This window comes from Delphinus delphis, chromosome 14, assembly GCF_949987515.2.
Source record: "Delphinus delphis chromosome 14, mDelDel1.2, whole genome shotgun sequence".
NCBI classification, from domain to species: Eukaryota; Metazoa; Chordata; class Mammalia; order Artiodactyla; family Delphinidae; genus Delphinus; species Delphinus delphis.
In genome coordinates, this window is record NC_082696.1 from 53,532,710 (window position 1) to 53,559,775 (window position 27,066).

Below are 27,066 nucleotides of genomic sequence, written 5' to 3' on the forward strand. Positions count from 1 at the left end.
GTGGGATCTTCCAGCACCAGGGCTCAAACCTGTGTCCTCTGCATTGGCAGGTGGATTCTTAACCACTCCACCACCAGGGAAGTCCCGCGACATTGTTTTTAATTTTTATTTCTGCATGTTCATTGATAGTACATGGAAATGCAGTTGCCTTTTATGTGTTGATCATGTAGCCTGTGACCTTGCTGAACTCACTTATTAGTTCTAGGAGTTTTTGGTAGATGCCTTGGGATTTTCTACATAGACAGTCATGTCATCTGCAAATAGAGATAGTTTTATCTTTTCCTTTCCAATCTGTATGTCTTTTATTTCTGTTTCTTCATTTATTGAACCTTAACATTTTTTTTTGTTTTCTAAATACGTGTTGTTAATTCATTACTAGACTTCCCTGAGCTTTGTAAATATCCTCATAACATGTGTTCAGTACCTTTCACCTTCTTGAATAGTTCTGAAGGAGTCTGTTATGGGGACTGCTGTTCTCTAAGTGAGATTGGTTGATTTCTAGGCCTGCTTTACAGCGTTATTTGGAATATCTCTTCACCATCATCCCAGAGATTCCTTTGCCTTTCTTTTGTTTTGGGTTTTTATTTATAGGCATACCTCAGAGATGCTGCAGGTTCTGTTCCTGACCATGTCAATAAAATGAATACTGAGATAAAGCAAGTCATACAAATATTTTGGTTTCCTAGTGCATATAAAAGTTATATGTAACTTCAAGAAGTGCAGCAGAGTGTTACTACCTATCCTTGAGCCTTTTGGGAGTTCTGTGATCTGAATCTACCTTCTTGGTGCTCTATTACTGGTTTAGGATTCAGCTCTTTGTTCTGACAATTCAGACAAAAGCTTCCAGCTTGCAAAATGTGTTGCTCTTGTATTCTCTCCTTTTCTTTTTCTTAATAGGTCTGTCCTTTAAGAAAAAGTACTCTTTACTGTCATTTCAGTGATGTTCGGGGAAGAAGTAGGAGCTGATGCATGGCTTCAGAGTTACCATTTTAAAACAAAAGTTTCATGATATATTTTTTTAATGGAAAAAAAGTCAGATGAAAAATGCATGGACAGCATAGTCCAAAGTTTTAACATTGATTATCTTTGTGGGGTAGACTTACAAGTGTTTTATATTTTTTTAATCCTCCCCATATATGTTATTTATATATGTTACATGCATTATGTGTAAAATATAGGAAGTAAAGAATATGACACCTACTGTCACATTAATTACTTTTTAACTTATGTTTGTTTCTGGGGGAGGAAAAATATCCAGTACCTCTTCTCTAGAGATAAGCTATACATACAGTCCATGGTCATCTAAGAAGCAGAGTATTTGGTGATCCTAAGTTTAGGATTTTTAACTACTTTGAAACCATGAAATGCTTGATTTTGAAGTACATGGTGGTGTAACCTACATCCTGATGCATATTTTTTCCCCATATAAAAATATAGGAAAAAAGTATATTGGCTTAAATTTTAATATTTAGTGTGCATATCATGCTCACAGTTGATGAATAATTGCATTATTTATCTGCTGCTTTTATATGAAACACTCTTGCACAAATGTTAAGTAACCTAAATGGCTGCACAGATACACTGGCTGGCTGTGAATGGGCGGACAGAACTACTCCATGACCTTGTACAGCACGTCAGTGATGTCGATGTTGAGGATGCGATGGGGCAGACAGCGCTGCATGTGGCCTGCCAGAACGGTCACAAGACGGTAAATAAAGCCTCAAGGACTTTAAATTAAGTTGCATCTGTTTAAACTTTGAATTCACGAAAAGTTTTCCACTGTGTATAATTGGAAACATGAAGCAAAATCTTATAACATTTTCTGTGTCATGTGGTCTTCTGATTAATATATTCTATGTGGATAAAAGGAACAGAAAATAGTGTTTTTAAATATGTTTAATGTATTTGTAATTTGGATTTCAATTTTATTTCTGATTCATAGATTTTTTTTTTATTTCTGATTCATAGATTCTAATAGCTGAATATTTTAAATTTTAAATGTAGTATGTTCATATATAATAATTTTAACAGTTTATAATGTTTCTTGTCTTCAGTTTTATCAAATAACTTTTTCATATTTTTTACCATTTTCATATTTTTACCCTTAAGCCTCAAGTTTTGGAATTAGTGAAGAAAGTGAGCTCTGACATTGCTTAAATAATTCAACTTGGATTAATTATTTTTCTACTCTCTTGGAATATGATTTAAGTGCTAGAGTCACAGCTGTTTTCTTCCTTACTTTTGATTTCTAAAATCATGCATTTGTTTTAGGCAGTACTTTCCTGTTATCCCTATGTATAAACACTTGGCTTTTAAAATTGCTAATAGTTTTCTCTCTCATTAGAAGACTGGTGCTTTATTTAAAGATTGTTAGCTTAAGATTTTAGATTGAATTTCTGCTTTTTGTATTTTCCTATCCTGGTTACTTTCATTTTTTTCCCACATTTAACATTATGGATAATAGAATATTATGTATTTACTAACTAAACAACAAAAACCAATTGAAAACCAAAAAACACCACCAGCATCTACAAAGATACAGAAGTTTGCTTGTTTATATTTATTTTTTTGTATACACTGAGTCTTATCTTTTTGTTGGGAGAATTCCTAGTAGAATCTAGATTTCTGTCTCTGCAAACACTTTTTTTTTTGTGGTACGCAGGCCTCTCACTGTTGTGGCCTCTCCCGTTGGCGGAGCACAGGCTCCGGACGCACAGGCTCAGCAGCCATGGCTCACGGGCCCAGCTACTCCGCGGCATGTGGGATCCTCCCGGACCAGGACATGAACCTGTGTCCCCTGCATCGGCAGGCGGACTCTCAACCACTGCGCCACCAGGGAAGCCCCGTGCAAACACTTTTTTCCTAACCTAGGTTCAGGATGTCAGATCCTACGTATTTAGATGCTTTATGTATGACCTCAATTCATAGAATACTGCACTTCTTTTAAGATAGTGAGCTCAAGGTTGACATTGTCTTATGTTTAATAAGAGTTGGATAAAAGGAAGGATATATGCTTTTTCCTTTTTTTCTTTCCTGGCATTTCTTCTGAACACCAATGTTCGTTTTTATTCTTTTGTCTTTTATCATCTGAAAACTAACCCATTTGTATTCAAGGAGTATTCCTTTTCGTTACCTTTTACTTTCTCTATGTCAGTACTACTAAATTTAAGAAGTATTCTGTGTGGAAAACAAAAAATCATCTGAAATGTTCTAATCTTGACTGGCCCCAGTAAGCAACTGCTGCCTGTTAGAGAAAGAGTCCTGCTGGTAGCTCTTACAGGACAGAAAAGCACCCGCTTTAATAGAAATACTCCCTGCCGTTAACGAACGAGTGGCGTGTCATTTACTAAGATTGTAAACCTACTTGTTGCCCGGGAACTTGTGTAGTAAAAAACGGGAATTCAGATTAGGAATTACCTACAAAGGCTAATTTTAGCTGCCTTAAGCCAGTGAAGAAACAAGAATGACGCAAAAAACCTTGGTTCAAAACATGTGCATTACAGGGTGCATTAAAAATTTAGAATTGCCTCTGAAGTTATTGAAGAGTAGTTAGTATAAGTATAATACGCTCCATATGGTTTACCACCTAAAGCAGGCGTGGTAAAGTAAGGGAGAATTCCTCATAGTCCTCATAGCATATGCCTTTGAAGAATTGTATTTTCAGAAGATTTATAGGGGGCCTGACTTCACTGTGGTGATGGGCTTCACAGGGTGAGATTTTGCAGGTATGATACAGGAGGAAGAGTACAAAAAGTCATGTTGACTTGTGATTGATTGTATTAGTGAGTGAGATTCCTTTCTGTCATAGTTGGCCCATTATAGTTATCTGTGAGGATCGTATACAAAGAGAATGTTTAGCACTATTTTCCAATTCATTGTATGCACCTTTAATCCTTCAATAGGGCAAAAAGGAATCCTGAAAAATTAGGCCATCTGCTAGCCTCCAGGCTGAATTATACCCCTAAAAATCTGTGTTGATAGTTGTGCTATTATTACCTGTGTGTCATAATTACTCATGTATTTCTGGGACATGTTCAGATCTCAGTGGATGAGAATATTCTTTTATCTTGAGTTGGATATGATTTAAGAGCTCTGAGATATGTTATTACAGGGTAGATGTTATTGATTTTGTTTTTAACCCTTTGTATATCTTTCCATAAGTTGAACAGAGTCTAAAATGCTCTGTCAGATTTCAGCAAATGAAAATGGCCTTTTCATTGTCTCAAAGTAGTCAGTTTTTGCATAAATTCATTAAAAGGTCTTCAAAACTTGTGTCCATGTAGACATATACCAGTGCACATAGGTTTCAAGATTTATATATATTGGTTATATATATATTTTATAGAATGAAATGTAAAACTTTAAAGGGGGAAAGAAACTCCCTTAAAAATATTCTCAAAAGCACATCAGCTCATTTCAAATTAAAGAGGATGATACGAAAAAAAAAAAAGAGGATGATATGATAAAGAAATGCTCTGAAATTTACTTTCTAATCTCATTTTAAGGTAAATCTCAAGAATGCATGAAAAGATTTTGAACAACTGGCTAAGAGCTCTAAAGCTTTGTAGAATTTATAATTGAATACCGTATTCTTGCTTTGATGACAAATAATTTTTAGATTTACATGACTTTTTTACAGATAAAAGATTTGGAAGAAAGATTGATTTTGTCATAACTAAGAAATCAAGTAATTTTTGCCATGATTTCCTATACATGCATCTGTTTAATTAGAGGTAAACCAAGATAAGGGTCTTTTCATCATCTTGTTGGAAGGAAGTGATTTGGGCAGTTGAAGAGTGCAGCGTGACCATTTTTGTTCTTGTAACATAATAGCACTATGATTTTAAACGACTTCTATTCCTATTTTAAAATGATCAGATGAAAGAAATGATCAACTCCTTAATAATTTAATTTTTTATAAATTTCCTTAGGTCAGCTGTTACTAGCTATACAATACCAGAATTATGGTTTGTCTTTGGATATTGATTTAAAATAAAAATAATTAGAGAATTTGGTTATTCATCTGGCTTATTATATAGTCTTTGACAACTTTTTCTTCCCCTGCCTTTATCTACCTCTTAAGATATAATCTGCTGATTACACAATTAAGGAAAGTGTTGTGAATATTTTGGAAGATACTTAAGAGTAATGATAGGGGCTTCCCTGGTGGCGCAGTGGTTGAGAATCTGCCTGCTAATGCAGGGGACACGGGTTCGAGCCCTGGTCTGGGAGGATCCCACATGCCGCGGAGCAACTAGGCCCGTGAGCCACAACTACTGAGCCTGCGCGTCTGGAGCCTGTGCTCTGCAGCAAGAGAGGCCGCGATAGTGAGAGGCCTGCGCACCGTGATGAAGAGTGGCCCCCGCTTGCCACAACTAGAGAAAGCCCTCGCACAGAAACGAAGACCCAGCACAGCAAAAAATAAAAAAAAAAAAAATAAATTAATAAACTCCTACCCCCAACATCTTAAAAAAAACCAAAAAGAGTAATGATAGTATTGGTACTGTTACTACCATTATTAATATTGATGATGTGATTCTGTAAGAACAGTACAAAGAGCACTACCTGGACTCTTCATTCATTTGCTCTTATGCAGTAAGCTAGGCCTAATGTGTTGTTTGATTTTTAATCTCATTTTTAGAAAGTGTAGTAAAACCTAATATTATTCTACATAGGTATAATTGACTCCATTTTTTTTTGGCCATAAATTGAACTTACTTTTTGGTAATTTTTTTCTTTGTCATTAGGTCTTTAAGATGTATTGATGTGTTGAATTGCCACAAATGGTTGATTACTGTTTTCCTGGAATAACTTGGACTTAGAAACTCTAGAGAACTGTCAAACGGTTCAATCTCAATTTCTATTAGTTAAAGTACACAGCAGGATTAGTTCTTGGACTAATTTCAGTTCACTTAAGGAAATTTTATTTTTATCACAATAGACTTTATATTGCTAAATTTAGATAACTGAATATGATGGTTCACAAACAATATGAAATGATAGTTGAACCCTGCTTAGAGTAGATTACCTTTGATAGAACTGACTGCATTTTTTTTTTTTTTTTACTGAAATTGTAGGCTTGTTAAGGAACAGTGCTCATCTACGTTCAGTCAGCTCTCTTGATATCTTTAGCCAGCTTCCAAGCTTTTCATCCAGAGAATTACAGGGCAGCCATGCAAACTTAATTGAAAGCTTTTGCAAAAACATTAACTGGATTCAGCCTTGAAGCACGAAGGTAGATGTACTTAACATTTCAGGATATGTTTTTAGGTTCAGAGTAATTTTATTTATTCTAATGTTAGAATTCTCCTTTCATCACTTCTGAGAAATGTGAGCAAATAATAGGAAATTCTATTACTGTGATTTTTTTTCCTAACACAACTGGGTAATATTGATTTTTTTGCTAGGTATTACATAAGGGTTCAAAGTCTTGATAGGCTTAGGTGGACAGGTTTCTAGAGAAGACCTATAAACACCAGTCACTGACTTGTGAGTTGGCCATTTTTCTTAGTGCATAAGTTGTTTGTGCATTGCTGTTCTGTCATCAGAATTACTTTTTTTTTTTTTTTCTTTTGCCATACGTGGGCCTCTCATTGCTGCGGCCTCTCCCATTGTGGAGCACAGGCTCCGGAAGCGCAGGCCCAGCGGCCACGGCCCACGGGCCCAGCCGCTCCGCGGCATGCAGGATCCTCCCGTACCGGGGCACGAACCCGCGTCCCCTGCATTGGCAGGTGGACTCTCAACCACTACGCCACCAGGGAAGCCCCAGAATTACTTTTAATAAGAGATGAAAGATGCTTTTTTTGTTGTTTGGCTATCATTGTTTTAGTAAATGAGGATACAACTTATGTTGTATGGTTTAATATTGGTTTTTACTTATGGTTTAATATTGAATATTCCTTTCTACTTTGGTCAGTGTCGTTCAGAGAGTTGACATTGATAAAGTAGAGCTGCCTTGGATTTCTTGCTTTGTAACTTATCAGTGTATTGGGTACAGGTGGTCTTGGTTAGTCACTGCCTTCAATTAAATGACTTTTGAGATTGACCCAGACATTAGCTTTGCACATTAGTTTTCCACTCAGGATGTTGTTTTATCATTTGAAAGGTCATGACGTCTGTTGAAAGTGTGTTTTTTCTTGAGGATTTCTTGACGCCTATGTGAAAATCGCCTTTCCATGCTTTTCTTTCAGTATTCCTTCCCAGCTCTTCCTTACTCTGTAAGGGGGAAGACTCCCCTTGTAGATTATCTAGGAATAGGATAATAATGTGTTTTTGTTTTTTAAGGGGGAGAGGGTTGGACAGGGAATTTGAAGGTCTGAATTATTTTAAAAACATATTTTGGTGATCAATATTACACACATAAAATGATTTTAGTTCAGTGTACTTCTTAAAATTATGTTATATTAACTTGAAAGATACAGGTAATCAGCTCTCAGTCACAGATATTTGTTAGTATACTTTTACATGTTTACATTTACTAAATTGTAAGCTGCTGAGCTTAATTTTTGCAAGTAAATGAGAAGCCATAAAAGTTTGAAAACAGGGGAACTTATGACCGTTGTAAATTACAGTGGTTTATTTTGGACTTCATGGCTTATAGTCTGTTAAACAGACACAATGCAGTTTTCACCGAAGTACTTGTGTGTAGGGGTTTAGGGGTGAGAAATTTGCTAAAACAAATTGAATCCAAATCTGTCATAGAGAATCCTATCAGTTTTTCTGGATAGCACTAGTCACCATCTAGCATACTACATATTTTATTTCTCACGTCCCTTTGTTTTCCTTTTCCACTAGAATGTAAGCTTCATGAAGGCAGATGTTTGTCCATTTTGTTCATTGCTGTGACTCTAACATCTAGCACATACTACTAGCACATACCAACATTGAAATTTTTGTTGAAAAATGGAATGGGCTAGTCAAATGCAGTATCATTCCAAGCAGTTTTTTCTGCCATTTTCTTTCCGTTTGTAAATGTTTGTAATTTTTTTCTTTTGTACCTTTAGGTGAAGCGTATGTTGATAGTGCTGATTCTTATAGAAGATTGTATCTGGTTTGTTTATTGCTGAAAATTTCTGCTTTTGAGACTCCTTAGGGATTGTAGTGGTTGAATCCAGAATTTATTCTCTTTGATTTTGTTTTGCCTTATGCTTCTGTATAATTTAAAATCTTCAAGCAGTATTGTTTCTTCAAGGGCTTTTACGTTTTTAATTTGATAGTTTCCTCCACCTGAATTCTCCTAGTTTCAAAGTTATTTTGCCCTTCATTTACATAGATTGGAAATTTAAAAAAAAAACGAAACTCGTAAGTTATGTGACTTTCTTGCTTCTTTTATTATGCTATTTAATCAATAATTGAATTCTGTGTTATCCTTACTCCTCCTGTTTCAGAGATTTTACAAAAAGAAATCTGCATACATTTTTTTTAAATCACAAAGATTGATGACTTTTCACTCATGTCAGTGCTGCAAGGCAATTTTTTTTACTCTTTACATTCAAATCCCTTTATGTATTTTTTTTCTTCTTACTCTGAGGGAAATGGGTTTTTCTCCCTCTTTGACTTCAGGCAACATTTTATCTACAAGTGAGCTATTGAAAGCTTTTTTAAAATATGTGTTTCTTTTAATAGTTGTATATTTTGAGGATCTTAATTGAGATAATTTTGTTAAAACAGAAAAGCAGATTTATGAACGTAAAAGAAAATGCTGGAATGAGCTTTTCCACTTTATTAATCAAGTTTTTCTCTGTTAAGAACAGAATTTTTAATGTATTCATAGGATATTTCCTGTGTACAAGGGTATGATAGAAACATATGACACAGAAGTATTTGTGTGTAGGAGTTTTGGGGTGAGAAATTTGCTAAAACAAATCATGCTGTCTTGCTATGATTTGCCTGAAGTTTGTCTTACCACTTTGTAGAGGAATATGTTAGTCTAGTGTTAGTTTAATGGCTAATTTGTTTTACTGTTAGCTCTACAGTATAAATAAAAATACAGAAATACTGTAAAAAGTATATGAATTTAGAAATGGCATTATTTAAAAACTGAACGGAAATAACTGTCTAGGCTCTTGAGCTTGACTCTCAAATAGTTATTTAGTAGGGAATTAGTAGATCATCTGTGATTAATGTAGCTTATGAAGATATGCCAAATTAGCCAGAATACTATTTAGTATTCTGAATTTAGAATTTCTGTTTTTTGGTAAATTGCTTAGTGGTTATGACCATGGGCTTAGGTTTTAATCCCCGCTCCCCTGTTTATTTGTGTGTTGGGGTGCGCATTACTTGACCTCTTTGAGATTCAGTTTCCTACTTGTGAAAGTGCAGAGAAGGATATCAACTTCCATCAGGATGCAGTAAATGAAATGATAAATGCTTATTAGCACAGTATCCAGGCACATGCTAAGGTTATTCATACTATTATATCATTATATACTTTTAACAATTATATAATTTTTATGAATGCATAGTATGTTTTGTTAATAATTACTTTATTTCGGCTTCTCTCTGGATTGCTGGGTTTTAATTGAATATTAATATGTATTTTTGATATAATTGCTTTTATCTCTCCTGAGCCTTTTGGAGAGATGGCTTATTGTCTATATAATTTCTGTAACAGTCAGTGAAAATTATTGCTGCTATCCATCTCACTTCTGATTTGGACCACATACACACAACTTCTAGGTCAGATATCAAAAAGGGCAAAACCATGATCAAAAGGCTCAAGTGGGCCTTGCCTTATAATAACCTAAATGCTTATTTTCTTATATTTTTGAGAGCAGTACTTGACCGCTTGTCCACAGTTTAAGAATTATATAGCTGATAATAAAGTTTTATGTAACAATGTTTCTATTACATAGATTTTCAAATTCCTCGTGAGATAGAAGTAAATTCAAATAGTAATAATACATGAATACTATATCTTAAAATATTTTTATCAAAATCTTTGTAATAAAAAACTATAGTCCTTTAAATCACCCTTCTTTGTCAATTCACAATCACTAGGCGGCAATTTTCAGCTCTTTTAGCTTTTCTTCTGGTATCTATTTCCACATAATATGCTTCTACTGCTCTTTCTCAATTTATGACTTTTAGATATCACTGAATCTTTTCTTGTTATGGTGAGTGAGGGTTTAACTCATTTAAATCCTCTTCCCATGCCCTGTCGCCCCATTTCTAAAATTAATTATATCATAAATTTAAATGAGACAATATTAGTTGCATATACAGTTAGGTAAATATTGTTTACTGCTGAGTCAAGTAGTGAACTATAATAAAATTTTCTACTAGGGTGACTATTAGCTTAGCTCAGGTTTTTTTTTTTTTTTGGTGAATCAGTAGTTCTTCCTATATGCTCCCACAGAATCTTTTTCAGTACTGTTTTCTTCAAAGACAAATTCATTAGATAATGTCACTCCATTGTTTTTCTCTAAACCTGGGAATTTCTTGATATCTCCTGTGTTTGATCTTCAGTATTCTAGATTCCACATCTTCTATTTTGATGTATTCCCTTGTTTGGAGGAGGATATCCTCCAGTAGCTTCTTGAGAAAAGGTGCGTTGGAGGTAATTTTTTTGGAAATCTTACATAGCTAAGCCTATTTCTTATTTAAAAGCATGTATTTGAATGATAGTGTGGCTGGCTATAGAATTCTACATTGGAAGTCATTCACCTTACAATTTTGAGGGCATTTCACCTTTTAAATTTCAGTGTTGCTGTTTAAAAGTTTAATGTCAATCTGAATTCTGTTTATCTCTGGAATCTTATATCCCCAGTATTATGAAATTTCACTTTGATGTGCCTTGATGAAGGTCTTTTAATTTATTAGCCTGGACACTGGTGAGCCTTTTCAATCTGGCAACTTGTGTCCTTCAGTTCTGGGAAATTTTTTGGTATTATTTCTTGATTACTTCGTTTTGGTCTCCCACCTCCTTCATTTTCTTTATTCTCAATCTCTACAATGACTCCCTGGATTGATCTACTAGTTTTCTCATTTTTCCTGTTTTCTTCGTCTTTTTGTTTCTTGTAGAGTTTTTCAACATTGTATTTCTAACTTCTATTGAATTTTTATTTCTTCCATCATATTTTTGATATCTTATTCTCTGAATATTTTTCCCCCAGCATCTTGTTTTTGTCCCATGGATAGTATTTTTTCTTTTCTCTCTGAGGGTATCAGTTACTTTTCTAATTTTTGTTGCTGTTTTTTGGTTCCCTTTATTGTCTTTATTTTTCTTACTTCCTTTTTCTGTTTGTTTTTCAGGTTAGAGGCCTGCTTCAGTTGTGTCTTAAACATTGTCTGTCCATTCATGTATAGTGGTGAGGCACTGAAATGGGGCTGAAAGCATGTGTACATGAGCTGGGTTTGTTGACTGGTCTCACTGTACGTCAAGGTTTTTTAATCTTGGCCCTATTGATATTTGGGGCCTGAACATTCTTTGTTGTGGGGCCTGTATGTAGATTGTCAGATGTTTAGACGTACCCTGGCCTCTACCCACTAGCTGCCAACTGGACCCTCCCTTCTCCAGTAATGAAAATCAAAAAAGTCTCCCAGCATTGCTGAATGTCCCCTTGTGGCCAACTGGGCTGTTTCACTGGTGTCTGTAATGCCAGTATCAGTCAGACTCTTCTCTGGTGCCACTTTCCAGAGAGGAAACCTTCAATCTCCTCCTGCTTAAGCTTTTAAGCCTGGCTACTGGATTTCTGGGAGCCTAGTGGAGCGTGGGGGCTGGAGGTTTTCACTTAATTAGTTGTTTTCAGCATGGCTGCTCATCCCTGCTCTTCCCTGTATTTCTTGTCTGCCAGTCCAGAGCCTCACTGTTCACTTTGTCCAGATAATAAACCTCCCTACTTCCAAGACAGATAGGGAGGGATAGTGGCTAACTGTATGGGATGGGGAGGAAGGGTCCTGGGGGAGGGCCCAGCTGTTAGGTTTTCAACTACTTCTCCTGTCTTAGCTCTATATAACTATCCCTGTCTTCCAAGATACTTGTTACTTCCAATTCCTGTGTTGCGTGTGTGTGTTCGGTAGTGAGAATTTGGTGGTTTCTTGTTGGAATCTGCATTTGCAGACACTTAGACTTCAGCTTTCTTTGATCTGCTAAGTCAGTTACTCTTCTTTCACTTGCTTGCCATTTTCCTAAAACTTCTGACTTATCTAGTATGTGTTGTATTCTTTGCTGTTCTTCCTTCGAGTTTGTAGTCTTAATATTTTGCTGACAATGTACTAGGTTTTAGAGCAGCAATAAAGATGAACATGTGTGTTCAATCCAGAAGTAATTATTAAACAGTCTAATTCCAAAAACATTTAAGTTTTTACATCTTGTCTTCCTTTTTGCAGGAGAAACTAAAATGAAGATCATAGGAATTAAAACCAGAAAAGATTCTCTTTTTTAAGGTTTTTCAGTCAAGCCTTGCCGTATTCCTAATCATCAGATTTTTTTTTTTTTTTTTTGTGGTATGCGGGCCTCTCACTGTTGTGGCCTCTCCTGTTGCGGAGCACAGGCTCCGGACGCCCAGGCTCAGCGGCCATAGCTCACGGGCCCAGCCGCTCTGCGGCACGTGGGATCCTCCCGGACTGGGGCACAAACACGCGTCCCCCACATCGGCAGGCAGACTCTCAACCACTGCGCCACCAGGGAAGCCCAAATCATAAGATATTTATTTTTAAAATTTTATATTAACTTATTTTCCCTTAGTACACATCAAATGATTGCAGAAGTAGAGCTTAGGGGACAATCAGAGAAACTAAGTCAGTATTGGTGACTGTCAGTAGCAAAAGGACTTCTTAGCTTTTTAATATTTTGTACTTTAATAATTATCCTCTTTGAATTTTGAGAAAGAGCTCTGGTACCAACTTTTTGTTTTTAGAGGCAAAAAACTCTGGTTTGTAATGAAATTCAGAAATCTAGAGCAGCACTGTCCAGTGCTGCCACATGTGGCTATTTAAACTTAATTATAATAAAATAAAATTTAAAATTCTGTTTCTCAGTTGTACTAGCCACATTTCAAGTCCTTTGGTAGCTACTACACATGTCAGTGGTTTTCTGGAACCTTCCCAGGTTAACACAATTTACATTACATTGATAATTCCACATATACTGTGTAGCGTCTGAGGCTCAGAGCTTACCAAAAAGTGGAATTTGTTCAGCCGTCATAATTGGCATGTTCCTATTCTTTCTTTTTTAAAGCTTCAGGTTGTGGTGAGAACTTTCCTTATATGGACTAAAATTGTGATAACTGTGTCTTTGTTCAACTTCTCTGGCTTTACTTTTGTTTCTTTTTCCCCCAGACAGTGCAATGCTTGCTAGACAGTGGTGCTGATATTAACAGGCCGAATGTATCAGGAGCCACTCCATTGTACTTTGCTTGCAGGTATGATAATTTATATTGCCAGATGCTCTCATTAAAGAATGTTGAATCTGCTATATTTCCAAACACAAACATTTGTGTGTATTTTCTAAAACTCCTCCTTTCCTAGAAATACTATGCTCCCTTTTAAGATGAAGTATATAGCATTATGGTTCTGTTACTTAACTGCATGATGAAAAGTGTTTTATATTGCCAGTGTTTTTATATATTGTAAGTGGGAGCTTTTGATTTACTTGATTACTTAGATTTTAGAATTACTTAGTAATAAAAAAGACATACCAATAATCCAGTAACTTTCATAGTTTTCTTTATCAAGTTAGTTCCAATGGGATAAGCTATTAAAGTATGCCTTAGTTCAGAGCCATGTCTTTGCTTTCTCTGTATTTGTAACTTTAAAAAGTTTCTTGAATCATTCTTGTTAGATATTGAGTTATGCATTAAGTTGTTTTTAATACTCTTTCCTGATTCATTTTCTTTTTTTCTGGTTCATTTTCCTAAAGCATATGTTTTGTTCATTGATTCATTCATGTAATAAGCATTTAGTTAGCATTCACTGTGTGCCATGCATTATTATAGGCATTAGTGATACAGTAATAAATAAACCCCAGTCCTTAAGGAGCTAACAGTGTAATAATTGTACACATACCCGGCCCCCCCCCATAATATGTTATGTAAATTTAGTTGCAATTAGGAGCAGTTCACAATACACTTGATTTTTCTTTTTGGTTTAGATTACAGGAATTGTAGTATTTATTTAGGCTCTATTTTAGATATAAAGCTCTCCAGAAAGCTCCTCTTTTCTTATCCTTTTTCCTGTTTTATGTCATTTTACTGGAGCTTTGTTTTATGTTTTTTTTTTTTTTTTTGCCATATGCGGGCCTCTCACTGTTGTGGCCTCTCCCGTTGCGGAGCACAGGCTCTGGACGCACAGGCTCAGCGGCCATGGTTCATGGGCCCCGCCGCTCCGCGGCACACGGGATCCTCCCGGACCGGGGCATGAACCCGTGTCCCCTGCATTGGCAGGCGGACTCTCAACCACTGCGCCACCAGGGAAGCCCTTGTTTTATGTTTAATTTTTATTATTTTTTTTGGCCTCACCATGTGGCTTGTGGGATTTTAGTTCCCCGACCAGGGGTCAAACCTGGGCCCTGACATTGAAAAGTGCTGAGTCCTAACCACTGGACTGCCAGGGAATTCCCTGGAGCTTTGTTTAAAATGAAAAATCTGCTTTTCTTCTCGTTTAGCTTTTCTCTAGGGTCTCTGATGTTGCTTTGGTCTGACTGATTCAAATCATCATTGAACAGCCTTGAATTACAATACAAGGACTTTTGGACCTCTAGACTTCTCGATCTTACCTGAATCCAGGCTTTTTCTTATGTTATACTTACAATTTGATTGCTTGGCTAGAACACAAATTACTTTTTTAGTGTCCTGAATTTATGAATAATATCATTGTTTGATTCCCTGAAATCATATCCTATCTTGAGGGGTTATCTTTAGATCAGACGTTTCTTTGAAGCTTCAGATTTGAATGTCCATCTACCTGATATACATCATCACTTGCAAGTCTCATGGAATCTCAGATATTAGCATGTCCAAAATATAGCTTCTGATTTCCTTTTCAAACCTTTCCTCCAGTTTTTCTCATCTCAGTCATTGGAACCCTTATCTTCTCAGTTGTGTAAACCAGAAACTAGGTCATTATTTTTTATTTCTGTCTCTCTCTCTGACCCTCAACTTGGAATATATTAGTAAGTTCTGTAAATTCCACTTTCTGAATACATTCTGAATCTCATTACTGCTCTCCACCTCACTAAACCACCTTAAATTTTTTACTTCTTGTCTAGAATACTGCAGTAGTCTCTTAACTGGTCTTCCAGATTCCTCTGTTGTTTCCCTCGCTTCTGTTCTTTCCTCAGAAGCCAAAGTGACCTTCTAAAAAATGAACCGGCTGTTGTCACTTTGTGCTTAAACCTTGTTTTTAAACTTTTCAGTGCCTCTTTGTTGCATTTCCAATGAAATCCAAACTCTGCCTTCTTCCATGTGACCTGCATGGTCTGACCCTGCTTAGCTCACTGTGCTTCGGCCACGTTGGTTCTCTTTGAGTTCCCCCAATACATCAGACTCTTTCCAGCAGGCTTTTCTATGTTCTATTTATTTTGCCTGAAACCTTCTTCCGTAGGGTTTTTATGTGGCTGCCTCCATGTCAGTGCTTCACTGTTACTTTTTAGGAAAGAATTCCTGATCAATCTAGGTAGGCCTCTCCCCATATTTCCTATCACAGTATCATGATCATTTCTTTTGTAGCACTTTGTACTTTAGTGTTTATGTACTTGTTTATAGTGTGTCTCCCCTGCTAGACTGAAAGCCCAATGAAAGCAAGAATTTTGTTTTATTCATCACTTTATATTCCATGTGTAGTATAGTGCTTTGTGCTTAGATGCTTAGTAAATGTTTTTGAATGAGTGAATCACTATAGTTACGTTTTTGAAAAATATATAAAATAATGCCATGTATACTGGTAAAATATAGGTATATATTAGTGTTCACATAACTGTGATATTTGTATAGTTAGTCTGAGCATAGGGTTATGGTAAAAGAATTTTTTAGAAGTACTTTCTGCTAGTACTGTATAGCCATCATTAAGTTTTTATCTAGCAAACATTAGCTCTCTTTGAACGGAGATGGCTAAGCAAATATGATTAAAATTGAAACTAGAATATAAATTCTTCATTGTTGCAGGATGATAAATATGGAACATGGTTCATTTTATAGGCAGACTTCTAATTATATTCATGATATCTAGATAGAGGTATACATTAAAAATTATAAATTATTCCCAATGTATTGTCTCTGATAAATGAAAGGGAAAGGAATGTGAGAAATAGAACAAGTTGATCCTGCAGACAAGTTACAGGGCTCTAAGATATAAAGCTGAACTTAATGTAAATTTTTATTGTTGAGGGATGTTACTAGATATGTCATATGTCTAATTCAGTGATTAACTGCTAAAACTGTTTCTTTAAATTGAAACTGTATTGAAATATATGGGAGGCAGGGTTCAAATCCCATCCCCAAAGCTATGCAACTTTAGTCAAGTTTCTTGACCTCTGAAGCTTTGTTTCTTTGTAAAGTGGAAATGCTGATATCTGCCTCGTGGGACTACAGTGATAATTAAATGAGGTGGCTTATATAAAGCATCCTGCAGAGGATTTTATACTTAGTAGTTGGTAGGTGCTCAGTAAGCTCTAGTACACTTTTCCACACCCAGTGAGCGCAAAGTTGTATTGTCCTCTTTCAATTTCATTGCAATGCATGGTTTTCTAAGAAATTTGACTCTTATCCCATCATACAGGCAGGCCTTTTCTTTTTTCCTTTGTATTCTGTTCTAATTCTGAGCACTATTTAATAAAGTAATGCTTCTGTGAGTGAGTCATTTCAGATTGATTTTGACCTAAAATTATGACAGGAACTATTTCCCAGCCACTTTTCCTCTCTAGGTATTTTGTACAAGACATTCTAATTCACTAGCTTTCTTTCATGTGGACTATAGGCACACATATATTGACCCCCCCCCCCCCCGCCCATTCAGGTGCCTTTGTTTTCAGGACTTTTATGTGGTATCTGCAAATGCTTCAGGTCCTTAAATGATTAGATTGGTTTTATATTCGTCATAATACTTCCCATTCCCTTAACTGGGTTCCTCAAATAAAGGTTTGGATGTATAATGATTTTCAAATATTTTCTGTATCTGCAGAAAACTTTTATTCTGTAAAGGAAAGCAAGGTTTAGCTGGGGTTATAAAGATACAGTAAATTAGTGAGATTTTTATGGAATTTTGGAGGTCTGTAATAAAGTGAGAAACAGGTAAGATTCTGAACATAGTTTGCAGCTACTGCTAAGCAACTCCTTTCAATTAGGAAACTCACGAAGTAGCCAGGTGAAACAGTCCATAGATTCAAAATTGCAAACTTTTAGAATAGAAAAGGACCATTAGAAAATACGGCCTCTTTGTTTCATAAGCAGCTCCAAAAAATGTTGTTATATATATAGTACATATGCACTGTTAGCCAAATTTTCAAATTGTATCACTGCAAAGCCTGAAGTTAGGAGACTTGAAAGTGCTTGAGAAATCAGTTCTAAGTGCTTTAGAAGCACTACACGTTTCTTATTAGTTAAATCTTTGCCAACTTCTTAGTTTCCAGAAAATACACTGGCATTTCCTTGAAGGGAGTATTATCTCAATCAATATAAAAAAAATAAGTTCAATTGTAAAGAATACTTATTCATTGAGCAAATTTTTGCAGTTATTTGAACTGAAAAGTCTTTCATGCGACACTTTGAGCAGTCTGTAACAGGATAATCTTTACCTTTTGCAATATTACACATGGGGCACTTGAGCCCCTAATGAAGTTATGCAGATTTTATATATTATTAGCAATCATTTCTTTTAATTTACTTTTGAAATGAAATGCCACCTGTTCACAGATGAGATTTTAATGTAGTTTTAGAAATTACTCCAGCTTTCTAAAGATGTCATAGTGGTATTTTTTTCTTGATATTAATTATTCTTGTTGCTATATGTGGTACAAAATTAATCCTAAATAACGATTCGGGTCTTTTTGTTATTTTTGTGTAGCTTAGTACCTTATTTAATGCTTACTTGTCAGATGAATGGTATCTAAAATTAAAGCCCTCAACTCAACAAGTATATTGAGTACATGTTATAAGCCATGCTTGGTGTTATAGAACAAGGGTATTGTCAAGAAGTTTATAGTTTAGTTGGAAAGATTAAGCACATCTAACACAGATAATAACTGTAAAAGAAATGTCATTAAAGTTGAGCAGAATAGCTTTGCAAATCTGGGTTTCTCAGAACCTTGGGTCCTCGGAAAGAAATCACTGACTCCTTAAATAAATTAAGCTCAGGTTAGTTTCTTTTCACTTAGGTATTATACAGAATAGAACAGTGTTAATTATAAAGTAATTCCTATTAACTGTAATATATAATGTGCTGGCCAGCATGCCCAGCTGACAAATGACAAATGATGATTGATGAAGAATTTTCTTAATGTAGACTAGTAAAATTAGTTACTGTTGCTTTTGGAGGGATTGCTGATGTACTTGCTTTCTTGATTTTCTGCTTTTTCTGGAGTAAATTAGATATTGTTCTTAAGTTAGTTTTCGTCTGTCGATATTTGTATTAAGGAAGGTAATCAGTATTACAGTAAAGTATCAAGAGAGTGATATACCTAATGCCTGCCACCAGCTTCCTAGTATGATCCTGTTTTTTTAAATTAAGTCCAATTATACTTTATGCAGCGTCATTTTGTGGAAAAGAAAGAATAGGTTGTTTTTATTTGTTTGTTTTAAGTTTCTGAGGAATCTGTGTAGTCTTTGTGAAATAACATACCTTTTTAGGTAATGGTACTGTGGGAAGAGTATTGGTCTAGAAGACCAGAGATCTGAGTTCTAGTTTCACTTGTGCTTGAATAGTAATTTTTTTCATCTACAAAATAAAATTCTTTTTCTTAAATTAATTTTTACTGGAATATATTTGCTTTACAACGTTGTGTTAGTTTCTACTGTATAGCAAAATGAATCAGCTATACGTGTACATATATCCCCTCTTTTTTGGATTTCCTTCCCATGTAGGTCACCACAGAGCATTGAGTAGAGTTCCCTGAGCTATACAGTAGGTTCTCATTAGTTATCTATTTTATACACAGTATCAATAGTGTATTATGTCAATCCCAATCTCCCAATTCATCCCACCTCCCTGCTTCCCCCCCTTGGTGTCCATACGTTTGTTCTCTATGTCTGTGTCTCTATTTCTGCTTTGCAAATAAGATCATCTACACCATTTCTCTAGATTCTACATATATGCGTTAATATACGATATTTGTTTTTCTTTCTGACTTACTTCACTCTGTATGTCAGTCTCTAGGTCCATCCACGTCTCTGCAAATGACCCAATTTCATTCCTTTTTATGGCTGAGTAATATTCCATTGTATATACATACCACATCTTCTTTATCCATTCTTCTGTTGATGGACATTTAGGTTGCTTCCATGTCCTGGCTATTGTAAATAGTGCTGCAATGAACATTGGGGTGCATGTGTCGTTTTGCATTATGGTTTTCTCTAGGTATATGCCCAGTAGTGGGATTGCTGTGGTAGTTCTATTTTTAGTTTTTTAAGGGACCTCCATACTGTTCTCCATAGTGGCTGTATCAATTTACAAAATAAAATTCTTTGATGAGATACTCTTCCAAACTGTATGACTTCCTTGGGCATTTTGTAAAATTAGCTTTAAACTTTAATGTCCCTGCATTATAAATTTATTATTTATTGTCTGTCTAGGATCAGATTAGCTCATTTAATAACGAAATGTAGAGTCTAGTTATTATTACCCCCAAAGCAGCTTCCTCCTAGCTTAAAGAGTGGTTGTTAAACCTACTTGAAAGAACAATTAGAGAGAATGGGGCATGTGGATGAGAGTTGTTCATTCCATGTCAGATTGAATAGCTGTCAGCAGAAGCCAAACTGAGTGGGTGGATAAAATGAAGGTTGGCAGTTAGTTAGTATTTTTGGCTAATGAATCCCCCCCATTTACTCATTTTGATATTTGTCTTTTCTCCTTCCTTTGTTTTTATTTTTTTACCACATATTAAAGTGTCATAAAATGTACTTTTGTTTTGAGTATTGAGGTTCTTTTGGACTAAGAAGTCTGGAGACTTGGATGTATGTGTAGGGAGGTGGTCAGGCTAGAGTTGAGAAGGAAAAGATTGGAAGAAAAAAATAAAGCATAAGCCTGAGTACCAGCAACTTATCCCAAAATATTATGATTTATTGTAGGTAATGTGTCCCAAGTTCAATTCTAAGATTCAGTAGGCCAGTTTCTTATCTACATTGTAAAAAGTATGACTTAACGTTGGGAAGTTTTTCTAACGGTTGAGGTTGTAGTTCAGATCTTCCTCTCAATTTTTTAAGATTATTAATCCTCTGTTGATTGATGCTAACTGTCCATAATTTATAGAGAAAGACTTAAAATTAAAAAGATTATATGTTTAAACTTTGTTTCTGTACAGTCATGGTCAGAGAGACACAGCACAGATTCTTCTGTTGCGAGGAGCCAAATATCTGCCGGATAAAAATGGAGTAAGCCCTTTGGATTTATGTGTGCAGGTACGCTGTTCACGTATATTCTTAGTCCCTTACTTTGTAAGAGAAACCGACAAGATCACTTTTTTTCCTCAAATGAGAGGATGGGTGCAAAGATTTTTATTCTGTTAAGAATATGATCTTTAAAAGGAACTGTGATAGTATAAGAAATATATATTGGTCTTTATCCCAGTTCCTAACACAAGAGCTTCTAAGACCCTTGGAATCTCCAGAGTGATAAGCATGTCTTTTTGTATATTAATGAGATGAGCGGTGGCTGAAAGGCCCTAGGTAGCTTCAGGAACAGGGCTGGTTGACAGGTGAGCCAACCATGTAATTAGAAGGCAATTTCCTCCCCCACCCCCGGGGAGGAGTCAGGGGCTAGAGACTGAGTTTAGTCATTCAGGCCTGTGTAATGGAACTTTCATAAAAACCCTAAACAGTGTGGTTCTCAGAGAGCTTCTGGGTTGGTGAACACATCAAAGTGCTGGGAGGGTGGCATGCCCAGTGAGGGCATGGAAGCTCTGTGCCCCTTCCCACACACTTTACCCTATGCATCTTTTCCATTTGCCTGTTCCTGAGTTGTAGCCTTTATAATAAACAGGTAATGGTAAATAAAGTGTTTCCCTGAGTTCTGTGAGCTGTTCTAGCAAATTATCAAACCTGAGGAGGAGGTCGAGGGAGTTCCTTACGTACAGCTGGTTAGTCAGAAGTATGGGTGACCTGGACTTGTGATTGGCTTTTGAAGTGGGGGGGCACTCTTGTGGGACGGAACCCTACTGTGTGGTCTGCCCTAACTCTAGGCAGTTAGCATGATAATTGAATTAAATTGGACACCCAATCGGTATCCACAGAGAATTGGAGAATTGGTTGGTGTGGAAATCCCACATGTTTGGTGTCAGACTTATATATAGAAGAAATGTTTTCCTTTAGGAGTTTTGTTTTTAAACCTAGATAATTTTAAATCTTGTTTTTAGGGTGGATATGGAGAGACTTGTGAAGTATTAATTCAGTATCACCCTAGGCTTTTCCAGACAATTATTCAAATGACACAGAATGAAGATCTCCGAGAAAACATGGTAATGTAATTGTGCTGGTAGCTATTAAATGAACAAGCTTTTTTTTTTTTTTTAATTAATTAATTTATTTTTGGCTGCATTGGGTCTTCGTTGCTGCATGTGGGCTTTCTCTAGTTGTGACGAGCGGGGGCTACTCTTTGGTATGGTGCACAGGCTTCTCATTGTGGTGGCTTCTCTTGTTGTGGACCACAAGCTCTAGGCATGTGGGCTTCAGTAGTTGTGGCATGCAGGCTCAGTAGTTGTGGCTCACGGGCTCTAGAGCTCAGGTTCAGTAGTTGCGGCACACGGGCTTAGTTGCTCCGTGGCATGTGGGATCTTCACGGACCAGGGCTTGAACCAGTGCCCCTGGCAGGAGGATTCTTAACCACTGCACCACCAGGGAAGCCCCTGAACAAGCTTTGTTCATGTTTGGTGTATATGGCATCTTACAAATGTGTTTATTGATTTTATTATTATAAATATTTAAGTAATTTGAATTGGCTTATCTGCATTATAGGGTAAGTATGAATTATATAAGAATTAATAAACTTTATGCTAATATTTGGTGCTATGAGTCTTCTGTCCTCTGTGCCTTTGATCTCTCCTTAAGATAATTAGAATATTTCCCATAGGTAGAGGAAAAGAATCTAAGGAGGAATATCATGTTACAATTAGTAATCACTAGTTTACTGAGCTCTGTATTTGTTAATAGTTCTTTGAATAATTACTCTTTGAATAATTACAGAGTTTTTTTCTTACATTTTTAGAAGTTTGGAATTAATTTTCCATAAATAAACTTGGTGATTTCTGTTCTCTCTGTTTATACTTTTTCACTGGGTGATTTTGAACAAATACTGTATGTCATCTTATCTCTCTATAAGCTTTTGATTTTATGCAAGACCAAATAACTGTAAAGGACTTGGTTTCAGCTAATTGAGCTTTGGGATGATTACTAAACTAATAGGTACTTAATTTCTTGACAAAGTTTAGTGGATTATTATGTAATCACATTTTTTTATTTGTAAAAAAATTAGTTACGGCAAGTTCTGGAGCATTTATCTCAGCAAAGTGAGAACCAGTATTTAAAGATTCTAACAAGCCTTGCTGAAGTTGCCACAACAAATGGTCATAAGTTGCTGAGGTAAGTGTTTCACAATATAAGCAAATCGGTAGGCAGCAATATCTGTCAGCTTCGTCACTTTTTAGGCTTTTCTGGGAATAGTGTATTTTGTTGATTATTTTGTTGATGTCTTTTGTCAGTGTTAAGATGTTCTAAACATTTGTTGAGTTATCACTGTTTGTTTTGTTTTAAAGGATCAGGGCAATCAGTTATTCCTGAGGAGACTTTAGCCTGTCTAAAGAGACTAAAAATAGAGACTTACTTAAGTGGATTTGGACTTATGTGTCTAGAATTTTAGAAAATGATTGCTTAGACTAGTCATGTAAGTAAAATGTTCATAAAAAAGAATCAAGAACGTAGTTTAGGAATCTTGATCAGTAATTTACAAAACTGGGTATAGGCTACTGTTCAGCCTTGCAGTATTATACCCTCATGCTTCTTTATAAAGTTTTCTCCCTGAACTGTCCCGCTCAGTTCAGTTCTTTGTTTTTTTGCAAATCTGTGCTTTTAATGGCTCATCACTAAGTCCATGAAGTTAGTGCCTTTATATATTTTCCTGTACCTCCGCTTGTTTGTATGTGGTTAGTCACCCCAGTTAGGAGTAAACAGCCATTTAAAATGGTTAATGTGTTATTTCTTAGCTTAAATTTGGCCTACTTCTGTTATGGATGCTTTCTTCCTTTGATTGGGTTTGCCAAAAAGTTCGTTTGGATTTTTCCGTAAGCTGGAAAAACCCAAATGAAATTTTTGGCTAACCCAATAGTTTTCTTTTCATGTCAACTTTTAATACATTGACAGTATTAGAATAGGTCGTGGTCTTCTCTCACCTCTGTATGTGGAACTGGACTTTGTTCCTCCCAACTGTATGCTGCTTCTGTAAATCAGCTGTCAAGTCCATTATGTTAGCCCTTTATTCCTGTCTTCCTTCGTACTTTTCATATACTTCAGACCAGAATCACACTCTGTACTGTTTGCTTAGAAGGCCCCTTACACTTCATGGTCCAAGATTACTTTCTTGTGTCTTTTTAGCTGTTAAGTCTTTCTTCAGCAGTCCTACTCAGTATGCCATTTGCTAATTTTTCTATTATTCTCTTTCTACTTTTGAGGCTACTTTAAACTTTGTCTATAAGATTCATTGAATTCCAGCTTTACATAATGCTCTCCTTTTATTAGCCATTTCTGTTAATCCATTTATATGATGAGGACTTTCTAAGACATACTGAGTAAAAAGCATGGGCTCTGGAGTCAGCTAGACTCAGATTTAATCCAGACATCACCATTTACTGTGTGACCCCAGCAAGTAACTTTTCGGAGTTTCCTTTCATCATCCATCCATCTATCCAATACATATTTTTGAGTGCCTGCTATCCACTAGGCCATCTGCTAGATAACAGTGAGTAAAACAGACAAGATCTCACCCTACACTTAATTTACAGTCTAGTCAGGATTTTATTTCCTTCTTGGAAAATGATAGTAAATATCTTAATGAATTGTTGTAAGAATGAAATGATAAGGTTCTGTAAGCCTAGTGCCAACCATTATGTCTGGCATGTAGTAGAGATGATGATGATGCTGGTGATAATGATGGTTCTTTTTTAAATTCCTCATAATACCTTAACCTGTTTTCCTACATTAGAAAACTTTTTTCTACTTAAATCTCTGCCCTATTTTCTGCTCTTCCTAATAATCAGAAAGCATTTATGTTTCTCTGTTTTTATTTTAAGTTCACCTTTAATACGTACTTAAGCAGGTTCTAATAAGCTAAAGAACATTCAGATACATTATTTCCTTTAAACCTCACAGTGACTTTGTGATTTAGATATTATCTCCATTTTATATATAAGAAAATTGAAGTTCAGTGATTTGCTAGGCTAGAAGAACCAGGATTTACATCCTTACTAATTGATAAAGAGCAGATCCTGGGCTCCAATTTAGCTCTTAAAAATGACAGCGATATTAGTGGTACAGGAGAAACAGGGTAGGAAAGAGGGATCCATGCCAGAACAAGTTTTAAAATTACCTTGCTAGACTTACTGCCTCACCATTTACAATGATACCTTTCATATGTCTTATAGAGTATGTTATTATGGCCAATTTGGTCTGTAAACATCTCTTTGTTGGGATTGGTAACCAGTATTGGTTATTAGTATTGTGTTAGAATTTACTGTATTGGTACCATCTTGGCAAAACCTAGTCTTCCTGCTGTGTTTCTCCTTTACTCTCACACTACTACCACATCCACATTCATTTACTCTCACACTACTACCACACCCACAACACTTTGGAAACCAGAGGTGGGAGTTTTTATTCCCCACACCAAGCAATCCTTTAACACTAGCCGGGTGTCCTACAGTTACCTCAATTCTGCCTAGAGATGGCATTAGATCCCACAGGTTAAGGGCTCAGTTCTAGGAGACTGTCCCCCACCACAGATGCCACTTGGAATTAGTGGATCCCCAGATTACCCACAACTTTTGTTACCTGACTACAGATCAGAGGTTTTCATGACCTCCTCCCCTTTGGATTCAGTTATTTCCTAGAGCAGGTCACAGAATTCAGGGAAACACTTACTTTTGTTTACCAGTTTTTTAAAGAATATGATAAAGGATATTGATGAACAACCAGATGAATAGATACATAGGATGAGGTCTGAGAGGGTCCATAGTACAGGAGCTTCTGTCCCCATAGAGTTGGGGAATGTCACTCTCCCTGTTTGTGGATGTGTTCGTCAACTTGGAAGCTCCCTGAACCCCCCATATTTTTGTTTTTTATATGGAGGTTTCATCACATGGGTGTGTTGATCATTAACTCCATTTCTAGCCCTTCTCTGGGTAATGAGGGATAAGGCTGAAAATTCCAAGTCTCTAATCATTGCTTGGTCTTTCTGGTGACCAGCCCCCATCCAAAAGCCCACTAAGAGTTGCCTCATTAGAATAAAAGCTACTGCTATCACCCAGGAAATTCCAAGGGATTTAGGAGCTCTGTGTCAGGAACCAGGGTCAGAGACCCAATATGAGAACAGAAGGTGCTCCTAGTGCACTTATCACTTCAGAAATTACAGGGTTTTTAGGAGCTCTGTGCCAGGAAAAGGGCTGGGGGCAGAAAACATATATATTTTTCTGTTATCTCACAGCTACCGAAGTAGATTGTTAAGAGGACCTCAAATACAAATCATTCCCCCCTGCCAATTTAGTTTAATGGTACTTTTGCAGGTTGTCTTCCTTTTGTTCATTTGTCAATCATTTTATGTTTCTTAACCCACAATGTGATGTAATTTTGGCCACTTACTTTAATAGATATTTTAGTTAAGAAAATAATTCAAATACATATTAATTAGCGGCAATTGAGGTGTTATTTAGCATACTTTCGGAAAAATGGTTAGCCTTTTTGTCTAAGTGATTCTAGGAATATTTGCTGAAGATAATAAATATTTACTGAGGGCCCTTTTGCACATAGTGTTGTGTTTCACTAAATAAGTGAGTCATCTTGCTTTCTATATATTTATGATTGAAGGTAAAGATAGTTACCAATGTGCAAATGAAAAGAGAATTCACAACTATTTGCTAAGTAAGATACTGAATGAAAGTATAATCTTATATTAACAAAGGTAAGTACATTGACAGGGCTTTGAATTAGGAAACTAATTTTTAAACTTTTATTTTGAGACCTGGTGGCTTGGGAAGAAATTATCATTTTGTGATGAGCTGGAGCAGTTTGTGATGAAGTTTGGATTTTATGATCTTTTCGTATAATATGAAAGAGATATTTCACTGGTTGGAAAGTGAAAAATGACATTTTTTAGATCAGTGACTTAATTGGAAGAAGTTTAAACTGGGTAAAGTAATATTAATATAGTCTAATAATCTTATATTAGACTGTTATTAGACTATATTAATAATTGATGATGTTCAGACTCCATTGTATAAGAGAATACTTCTTACCTTAAGGTAACTCATGAAGTTCCCTAAATCAGGTACTTAAAACAAATATTTATATATATGGTAATTTCACAGAGGAAAATTAAATTCACATCTTTCTCATAGAAGAATTTGAGAGTCATTGGAGTTAACTTTTCCAATAGCTGCAACACAATAAAAGAAGGAAATAGTTTCAACCATACTGCATTTCTCTTTTGTCAGTCTCAACAATCTTATGATATAGAATTAAAAACAACTTTGTAAAGGCAAATATGTAAAAATCAGTGTGAGTTAAACTAATGATTCTATACACATTTGATTCAAAGTTAGTAAAACAAAGAAAAAGTTTTGCTAATGTGTTGTAGCTATCCCAGTCAAATACAGTATGGATAGCAATAGCTATTGTATTTTACTAACACTTGTAACTGATAGCTAGTTTTTATGTA

At 35.8% G+C, this 27,066-nt stretch overlaps 1 protein-coding gene across 2 annotated transcripts in view; it reads left to right on the top strand.

Moving 5' to 3' along the window:
- HACE1 (HECT domain and ankyrin repeat containing E3 ubiquitin protein ligase 1) overlaps nucleotides 1–27,066 on the top strand; it is a 95,275-nt gene that overhangs the window by 18,593 nt on the left and 49,616 nt on the right. For both annotated transcript variants that reach the window (XM_060030175.1, XM_060030176.1), the window contains exons 6-10: nucleotides 1,577–1,708; nucleotides 13,282–13,364; nucleotides 20,453–20,549; nucleotides 21,503–21,604; nucleotides 22,618–22,724. In XM_060030175.1, coding sequence (XP_059886158.1) covers nucleotides 1,577–1,708; nucleotides 13,282–13,364; nucleotides 20,453–20,549; nucleotides 21,503–21,604; nucleotides 22,618–22,724 — 521 coding nt within the window. The remainder of the gene's footprint in view (nucleotides 1–1,576; nucleotides 1,709–13,281; nucleotides 13,365–20,452; nucleotides 20,550–21,502; nucleotides 21,605–22,617; nucleotides 22,725–27,066) is intronic.